The 10,129-nt window shown below is 44.8% G+C and overlaps 1 protein-coding gene across 1 annotated transcript in view; it reads right to left on the reverse strand.

The window, feature by feature from the left end:
• The window catches only part of igf1ra (insulin-like growth factor 1a receptor), a 72,517-nt gene that overhangs the window by 59,314 nt on the left and 3,074 nt on the right, over positions 1–10,129 (reverse strand). The window contains exon 2 of the mRNA XM_035641345.2: positions 812–1,375. Within this exon, the coding sequence (XP_035497238.2) occupies positions 812–1,375 (564 nt within the window). The remainder of the gene's footprint in view (positions 1–811; positions 1,376–10,129) is intronic.

The raw sequence follows: 10,129 nt of genomic DNA on the forward strand, positions 1-10,129 counted from the left end.
GAGGCTGATAGGGTTGTCCCAAATTCTGACCAAAAAGCACAAGCTGTCTCTCACTCTGAAGTCTGCCAGAAAAAGAGCAGTAAAGATATGTAAATTTGCCGCAAGCTGCTCCTTGAGTGCTGTGGTTGAGACTGAGACAAACTGAACACCAGGGACAAACACGCATAACTGAACCAATTCCAACCTGCAGACTGAGAGGAACTTACATTTTAATGTACATTAAGACATATGAATGATATGACCCTCCTCTGAACTGTTTTAAAATAAGCATGACCCTACCGCGGGGCCGGAGTTAAACGAGGATGACCCTCCCCCAGATTCTTCAATATGCCCCTTTTCATGAATTGCAAAAAGTCCCTAAGGCAAATATTTAACTGACATGGTCCAGACAGGTAGACTAGCTCATTTCTTGGCAGAGCAACTTTAACCTCAACTGAGCATGCCTTTCTAATACCTGGTGCTCTATATTGCAGCCATCCTTCACTCCACAAATAGCCTGATCTTAAGACAAGGTCCCTATGATGAACAGAGAGGAAATGTTTGCACTGGCCCGTGGACAATCCTACAGCCTGACGGAAATGAAGGAAAAACACTGCACAGATTCATGGGAGTTGTTCACTGGCGAAGAAATGCACAATTTAAGAATGTTTGTGAGACTGGAAACCACCTACCTAGATCAAAGTCACATCCGCATTTACTGTGCTCATATTGCACACACACTGCCGCTATTAAAATCAATTTAGCAAAAATCACATTTTGAGCATTATCGGCTTCTTTCTTTGCTGAGATTAAGTATGAATTAAAACATTACCTTTCTGGCACTGGTTAGAGGTCCAGCAGCGGTAGTCGTTGTTGTCATTGAACGATGTCCTCTGACAAAGAGGGTTATCCTCCATAATGCCCGGACAGACATTGTCACACTCCTTCGCCTTCTTATTTCCATTGATAATGTTGTTGAACTCCGCATCCATAATAAGCGACCAGTCCACTGAGTCCAGGTAGCAGAGCTCAGGGTTCTTCTCGATCCTCATGGCTCCCCGGGTGATGTTCCTCAGGTTGTACAGGCCAATGTCCTTCAGGCTGGTCATCTCATAGATAACAAGGGCGTAGTTGTAGAAGAGATTGCGCCCGCGGATGACACTCAGGTTGGGGAAGAGCATGCTGAGGCTGTCCAGGCCCGAGACGCGAAACAGCAGCAGGTAGTCAGTGACGACGGTCAACTTGGGGAAGCTGAGGGAGCGGAAAACCTCCTGGTGGATGTTGTTGGTCTTGTCGTTGATGAGGAGGATCTGCAGGTAGCCCTCCACCACCGTGCAGTTCTCCAGCCGCTTGAACTCACTGATCTCATTGCGGATGTCGATACTTGGACCACAAACTGGCAGACACAGAGAGACAGCACGTGAATGTACATCTTCATTAGTCAAGACACAAAAAAGCATATGTATACCATAGCATATATGTACCGTAGAGTGTTGCTTATTTTCTTTTGCATAATAACTGATTCTAAAAGATAGATGGGGAATAAACCAATGCTATGTATAGATTAGTATGTAGATTACTTGTACCAAAAGATTTTAATTATAATAATCTTCTTGAAGCTTATAATCCTGTTAGTCAAGATGGTAAGGGTGCTGTTATTTTGCCGGCAACATATCATACATGAGCTCTGAAAAACAATGAACAGTGTTAGGACACCATGTTTCTGCATTGTATAAAAGAAGTCAACGTCTGTTCCAAATTTTCTCTCGGGTTTGGTATTATTATTATTATAACAAGGGAAAGAGATTATCCCCAGGGTCAGCTGAGGTGAACACATTCCTAATAAAGAGGTGACTTGGGAAATTACTGTTCGGTTTCAGGTATCCATCATATCAAGCCCCACATTTCTCAATGAATTGTTTTGTCTGTCACCTCAGATAACCCCAGTGTTTGAACAAGCCATTCCTCTGTGCTTGGAAAACAACACTTGAATCCACGGTGCCTAGAGCATCCTCCGACACACGCACGCACGCACGCACGCACACACACACACACACACACACACACACACAATAAAGACACCATTATTATTGATGATGATGAACTCCCCTCTAATTACGCCTTTCAATTACAACACCTGGGAATGAAAAAACATTTTCCTCATGTTATCGTGCTCTAATGCGGGCCTGCCAGATGAACCCTCCTCTTTAACACAGCGCAGCATCATGTATCAAATGTGTTCGCAGCCGCCCAATCACTGCTCTAGTCTAACAGCCCAAAAGATGAGACGCCCTTCTGTAACTATGCACGGTGTCAAATGTTTATCAAACAACGAATGATCTGGGATATTACTGTGAACAGGTTGCATATCATATTTAACTGTCTAAAAGAAGGTTCAACAGTCAGCACAGGAAATGCCTGCACATTTAAGCTCCTTGGTTAAACCTGTTATGTTCTTACCGGGGCTTAGGATGCCGCAGCGGTGAGCGACACTGTCATAGTGCCTGTCCGATGAGACAAACAGGCATGTTTTCGATAAGAGTCTCTGATCCTGGTCAAACGCTGACTGACCACCACAACAAGGGGATAAAGCAAAGAGCTAAACTGTTTCTGTTCATATGATAAACACAGCCACCCGATCGTCTTTCTAAATTAGGAAAAGGGAAAGTAGAAAACACACAAAAACGAAAAAGGCAACATCTCCTTGCATTTTCAAGGAGATGTGCTCTCAAAGTGTCCCTGTGAGTAAATTAACTACTGACTTCAGTCAGGATGAAAAAACGGCCTTGTTTGAGGTTCTTTGTTCAAACTAGTCCGCCAAAAATAGAGGCCACATTGTTTGCGGGGATGAATGGGCTATATTTGCTTCTGTTTCACTTCTCCAAATTTAGAACAGAAACGATCACACCGGTGGAGAATAGTATTTGCTTTCTCCAATCAACACCAATGCCCCTGGGATCCACTTGTGAGCCATCGAGCTGCATGTCTTCTTTGTTTCATTGAGAATTTTCTTCCAGCTTCTCCAGCAGCCGGAGGGAAGGGAGGAGGGGTGGAGCCACTCAAATACAAAGACTAATTTGTTTGTTGGTAAAGAGAAACTCTAGGCTCCACTTCCTGATGAGGGCATTAATAAAATCAGGGGGTGTCTGGCCAGAGAATGGAGGGGGGAGGGGGCAAAGAGATGCCGTGGCGGGGGAGAGATACGTTTTTTTGCCAAGCATAGCTATCTGAAGCCAAACTGCTGGTGAAAAACCATGACACACAGAAAACACTACACGCGTGCAAACATATTTTTTGAGCATCCTAAATGCCAAACAGATATTCCAGTGTTCTTTCATCACCACTTGGAATGTTGTTAAAGAAAGAACAATAGGGAGGAATGAAGAATGAGAGAAAAACCTCCTCTTTGTGATTCCCTTGTTCTACTCATTAGGCATGTTAAATACCAGGAATTCCAATCATTTCCTTGGAAAAGGACTGAGTAGGATATTGCCTCAAACTAAGCCCACAGGCTTTTCCGATCTTTGCCAGTCAATCCACTTGTTGTGAAGACAACAATTCTTCAATAACATTTGGATACCAGGCCTTTTATAGCATTACATAAACAAGAAGAATTTGGGAAAAAACACATAAAAGCGCTGACAATATGACCCGGGAATGATGTGGCTACTTCAGTGCCATTGTCCACAGAGAGGGATAAGGGGATAAGGCTGCAAACATTTGTCTGTCTCTCCCTCCTGTCTCTATTTGCTCTTGACACTGCTGAGTAAACACACATATCTCCACAGCGTAACGAGATCCATCAGCTCATGTTTATGATTGATAAACCTTGCCCTCGTGTGGAAATGTCATCACACAAACACATCCGCACACCTGTGCATGCAGACAGAGTCAAACATGGCCCCGTGTAAGACAGGCAAACTAAGCCAAGGCCAATGGACACCATTTATCTTCACATAAAATAACATTTGGTAAAAGGGAAGGAGAGAGCCAGTCAACTCTGAGGTGGCCAGAATGGGGGAAGAACGCTACAAGGTGAAGGCTATTCGACAAGAGTCAACAAGGGATCGGGACAACCTAGGAGGGTAACGTCAACAGGGGACTGAGCTGGAATTAAATGTAGAGGATGCCAGAGGCCAGACAGACTTTCACACGAAAGAACGGCAACGTGGCCCCTCTGTTATTTTAGAAGCTTCTTTCTGTCCAGCCATGAGACAACGTTGGCTCAAGGTCGCAAACAATGGCACTATGACGAGGTGGAACGGAAACAGGCAGAAATCCTGGTGGCCTGCAGACAGGAGCCAAATACAGCTCATACTCTTTCAGCGGGTCCAAGAGGCAGAGGACAGAGCATCCAGCTGAGGGCACTGGTCCTAACACCTGGCAGCACCTGAAGCATGAAAGTAGACCTGGAAAAGAATCTCACCACCATAGCAGGAGCAAAAGGAAGATCTCTCCAACAAAATAAGTAGAGTAAAGTATGCAGACCTGAATGTGTAGGACTTCCATTTTTCCCCTTGGAAACCAGGTGCCGCAGCAACCTGGCAACATTTTTCTTCCATCTGCCGACGGGTGTAGGAATGCCGGAGGCCAAGCTAAAGAAGGCACCGAAGGAGTTGGCGCCAGAGACCAAGAAAAGAAGAATCTTGCTCCGCTTCTTGCTCAGGTTGATAAGACACCACACGGGGAAGGGAAGGATCCTAGAGCCAGCTCCAGCGGGGCCGGTAGGGAGATGTCCCTGCCACTGACCCACCACTTGGTGGTCTTCTGAAACTAATGGGGCGAAACAGCAATGACAGGTGGCTTACAGCTGACGCCCTTGTAGCTGGCCCTATGGCCCAACTGGAGGTGCAACAAGCCGACATTCTTTGCAGGTGTTCCATCTACCTGTGGAACTACTCCAACCCCATATGTAAGGGAAGTTAATCTCAGGCTTTCACTCGCATTTGCAACTACAAATAGATGTGTGCGAACTGTGACAAGCAGCCTATAGTAAAATTCAGCTCAAGCTGAATGTTTTTTAGTTATTTACACAACATTGACAATGTCACTGCACTGTACCAATGTTGCCCCCCTCCCAAAAAATAAGATTTCAATAAATTCAGAACAGACCAGACAACCTGCTTACAATAGCTGCTGTGTCTAAACAGACTGGACCGACTTTTTTTTGGCATCTAGAACTATAAAAAAGAACTACCAATCATACTCATAATACTCATCAGCGCAGCATCCCGCAGCATTAGCCAGTGAAAATGATCGTGTGTGACTGTTATTTGGGCACAGCGGTGAGTGACTTTGAGTTCAAACACTGAGCTTGGAAAGCTACACGGGTTCACTAAGCTCCAACACTAATAATCATCGGCAAATCAGTGTAGAGCTGCAGCTTCTAATTTTCAGCCACTTCCAGGCCTCTGTCGCTGGTTAAAATAACAAACCTTGTCAGTAGTTCATCATATCAGCTGTAACTAATTTAATTATTCGGTTTGTGTGCTCTGTACACACCATCGCCAGTACTTGTCAAAGATAGTTTGTGAGAGAAGAACCACAACTTTCTGCCGTACCAACAAATCCAACTGCTTGAGAACCTTTTGTCTCATGGATCTTCTCCTGACTAAACTTTTATTTCACACCATATCAGTGGGTCAGATACACAGGCCATTTAATCAACATCTAAATAATGTAAATTTCGGATATCAGTAGGTACCCAATATTTAAGGATTCACATCTGGATCAGGGTCAAAAAAAATGTAAACAGGAATAATTAAAATCTTAGTGTACGTCTTCTATTCAAATAAAATCGTATTGCTTGTAAATGTCTCCCTGCATCCCTTTATTGAGGAAAAACACATTATTTTCAATTTTCATTGCGCCCCTAAAGTTTTTAATGTGCCCCTAAATTTTTCAACTTAGGAGCACATGTGAGGAAAAAAGTATCAGTGCAGCCTCGAATCTCAGTTTTGGCTAACAGAGACATAGGGTTGAAATCTGGACTCCAAGCCACATGTTGGGCTTTCCAGACATCCAGCTGTAAACTTCAGGAAGGTAATCAGGAAGATCCCTCCCTCTCGTGTCGAGCATGAGGGCAGAGTTTCTGTCCTGGGATTACCAAACCACGAGCCATGTGAACAGTGAGCGGCGCTGCAAATATTTAACACAATCGAAACAAAAATCCACACAATCTAACAGAGTCGCAATCCGTTACAAAAACTGTCACCAATTACTTTCCGCACAATTCTGTTGACTATTGATCCACCAGTGGTTTTAGCAACAAATGTGATCATGTTATATTAAGTATTCTGTAACAGTAAGAGAGCTGGATGCAGATGAACTCGTGCAGTGCCCTTTCAAAATGTGCCTGTCGGGAGAGGCAGATCGCTTGGCCTGTGTTAAGCTGGCAGATTTCTTGAGAGCATCATCCAAACAACTCCACACAAATAACCCACCACAGAAACTGACATGTACAGAAGTACGGGGCCCCCCCTTTGGGGCCCGCGGGTAAAACGAGAGAGCCACGTGTAAATGTGTTGGCTCTGGGGTTACAAATCTCCACACACAGTTTATAAGTCTTGCTCTCAGATTCTTAGTCTGTGTCCTCAGATTTGTAAACTGTGCCCTTGGATCCATACGCTCAGACGACGTTGTTTGCGAAAGAAAAAAGCCCCGTAAATACAGCGTTACAGAATACAAGCAAACCTTGGCGTGCGGCAGCTGTAAATTGTCTGGGTGCTGCTGCCCCTCGAAATTTTGTTTTGCCTTTTTTTTCTCTCACACATCGGTTGTCAAGTGACACGTGGAAAAACGATGGTTGAAGCTTTCTCTGGAATAACTCATCCAAAAAAACTTTCAACACAGCACTTCCTCGGGTCCTCAGAAATACACCCGCCAAGTTTGAAAAAAATAATAATCTTAATACAGGCAGACAGAGATTCCTCAGTGTATACTGTAGTTGGACTAAAAAGATGCTATATAAAAAAACTCTATTCTAATTTCAATTTTTTTTATTGAAATGTTCACACTTTAAAACTGGTATAAATATTTAAGTATGTTAATTTGTAAAAGCAAGAAGTCCAGCTCTACTGAGAGCAGTGAGGGAGCTCGTCACTGAGCCGTCACATCTCCTCACACCTGCCGCATCAACTGGTCCTAATCCCCAACATACTGGAAGTCATCTGACCAGCGGTGTGGTGGGCCACTTCCCCTCAGCGGACCTTACTTCAAACACTGTGGCTCAGATATCACCGAGAGCCCAAACAGTAACACTACACCCCCCCATCATAACAGCTTCCCCCCCCCCACCGCTCCCAAAATGAGGGGAGGGGGGGCAGGAGGGTAACATGGTCTGTGTTTGGTTGCACACTCTAACCGGATCTCTTTAAAAAAACAAACATCAAATTCACCGTATGGTTCGCAGTTACATGATTCTTATCAAATAATAATTTTTAAATGTCTGGAATAATGCCTGGAAGCATACAGGTAACAGGTAACTAGAGACAGAAAAATTATTATTAGACCTTATTATTATTAATATTATTATGTATTTGCTATCAAGTACAAATCCAGGTGTGAAACAACGTCAACTCTTTAGAGTTTAGTGCCAGCCTTAATCTGAAGCTTTGGACAAACTTACTTGCGACCTTTTCTGACCAATTGCTGCTGTATACTACGCACCTGTCCTTTCCGATCACGTGTGTATACAACGTACACCTCAGAGTTTTCATCAACCATCACACACGGCCAGGTGACGCCTCATTGACTAAATATGAAACAATAAGAGGGGTTCTCATGACGATTCTGGGAACCCATCCGAGAATTATCTTTGCCTGATGAATTCTCTCTTCAGGACCGATTCGCGTTCAGTGCTTGATGAACAGCTTTCGACTGATTCGGTGAGTGCCCTCCATTGGAAGAGCTAACATTTACAATTATCTCACAAATTGTACAATGCTCCACGGGCCATTAATCCAGCAGCCCATGATGATGTATGTGCGGTTGGCCAGAGACGGCATTTAACCAAATCCAATGACGGGCCACTTGAAATAAAGTGTTTAATTAAGCATTGTAAACCTCAGCTGGCAGCCTGGAGGAGCTGTAGGACAGCGTTTGACTGCACACTGGCAAAACTAGCCCAGTGACACACTTTCACATCCTCACACGGGGACACGCCACTGACTCAGGCTGTCACGCCGAGTCCTGCTGCACTAAGAATCCACATGCGTGCACACAAACACTCTTGTAGTTCCATCGGGCTATGAACACCGGCTACACATTCAAGGCATCCCTGCGTCCGGCCAAGCCAGGGGGGGGGGGGAATGCGTGATGGGAGCAAAAAAATGGAGGGGTTCAATTAATGTAACCATGTAGCCCCAGTCACAAGATGCGGCGGAGCGCCTTAGACTAGAGTGGCAGCGGTCGCATCTGAGCCACTTGCCCCGTCACGGCAGGGAGAGCGGCGGCGCAACATACCATAGCCCAAAGGGAACGGTGGACAGGGAGCCTGTCCGACACAATGCTCACTGACATTTGATTATTTATGCCGCCTTTCAAGTTTTCCAGAGCAACATGTCCTTTCATAAATAACTGAACGGAACTCTGGCGTGCCCTCACGAAACGGGACAGAGGGCGCCTGTACTCACACAACCCGCGCACCAGTGTTGTTGGTGACATCTATTTATAACTCCAATAGTAGTGGTGCCAAGTGATGAAGTTAGGCGCCTCGCTCTGTAAGAGAGACCACTCCGTGTGAACAGCAAACGCAAATAAAACAGTTAACAAACTCGCGAGTCTTCCAATCAACAAAACCAAGTCTGTTTCTCTTGCAAGTGTATTTTTGCCCATTCTATTTTCAAACACCTATCTCCCTCGCACGCTCGCTGCCTCTCTTTTAGAGACTTGTTTGCTGCATACTTGGACGCCGTGGAAAGTTTACTGTGGTGAGAGTTAAAAGGGGGCTTAATTACATTTTATTGGTGTGGACAGATTATCGAAAATGAACGGAGCCGGAAAGTTTTTTTCGAGCCTCTAATGGAACTCTTGGATATCTGGGAATTTCCACTAAGGGATGATAGAAATTCTGACCCCACACCGCCCCGATGGAGTAAACATCATCCACAAGTGATAAACCAGTGAAACGCATTCCTCTCCAGATCCTCACCACAGTCATTGTCTCCGAGCTCTTTGTTCTGGATGGCCTGATGTATTATACACCGGAGAGTCAAGATCTGAGAGCAACCACTCGTCTCCCAGCCCCCGACTGTGTTCACGGGTGTCTCGCTGAGCTCGGAGGGGGGCGAGGAAACACACTCGCACATTGGCTGTGTGTCACTGGTCAATAGGACTGCATAAAGTTGGTTTTTTCCCCTCTATTTGAATGCTAATAGAGGTCAGTCTACACGTCTCCTTCCCATGTCTAGTTGTCTCCACCGTCCCACATATCCTCTCTGGAAACAGGCAAATGTTTTTAACAGAGGTGACGTCAAACGGCAGACACACACTCTCGTGCACAAACACATCAAGGCCTGCCACTCACGCTACTCAAACACACTATCCAAGACCCTGGGCTCGCGTGGGAAAGACGCACCATGGAGGGGTCTCGGGGGTTTAGTGACCGCCCGGCAGGTAAACGGGCAACTGTTAGAATTAACCCATGAAAAGTCTCCTACTTCAGCAAGGATCATGACTTTGACATAGGATTACACAGTCAGAGTCACAACTGTTAGGAGAAATGCAAACAAAGGAAGAATTTTTTATCTAAAACTCCCTGTTGTGGCTACGTAAACCGCATTCAAACTAGTAGACTTAACACACATTATCTCTGTTTTAACGGCGCGCGTTAAATATTTAATCCAGTTGGTGTGGGCCTGAAGTTTTTGTGAAAAAAAACCAACAACATTCTAAGTATCATGTTGGACCTACATGGTATTTAGCCAAGCATGCAGTCACACAACATAATTCTGATCGCTGTAGACTATAGCTAATCCAAAAAAAAGAGGAAAGTCCCTCAGATCAGAAAAAAGAAACGTTTAAAATATGCTCATCAAAGCATTTACGAGTCCGTTCTAAAGGTCAAACCATAAAACCAGATTAGAAATGCTTGCAACGGGGAATTTCCTCCAATATTACTCCAGGCCCATCTCCAAAAGACAGCCTGGCA

The sequence above is a fragment of the Scophthalmus maximus genome, chromosome 7, assembly GCF_022379125.1.
Source record: "Scophthalmus maximus strain ysfricsl-2021 chromosome 7, ASM2237912v1, whole genome shotgun sequence".
Classification (NCBI taxonomy): domain Eukaryota; kingdom Metazoa; phylum Chordata; class Actinopteri; order Pleuronectiformes; family Scophthalmidae; genus Scophthalmus; species Scophthalmus maximus.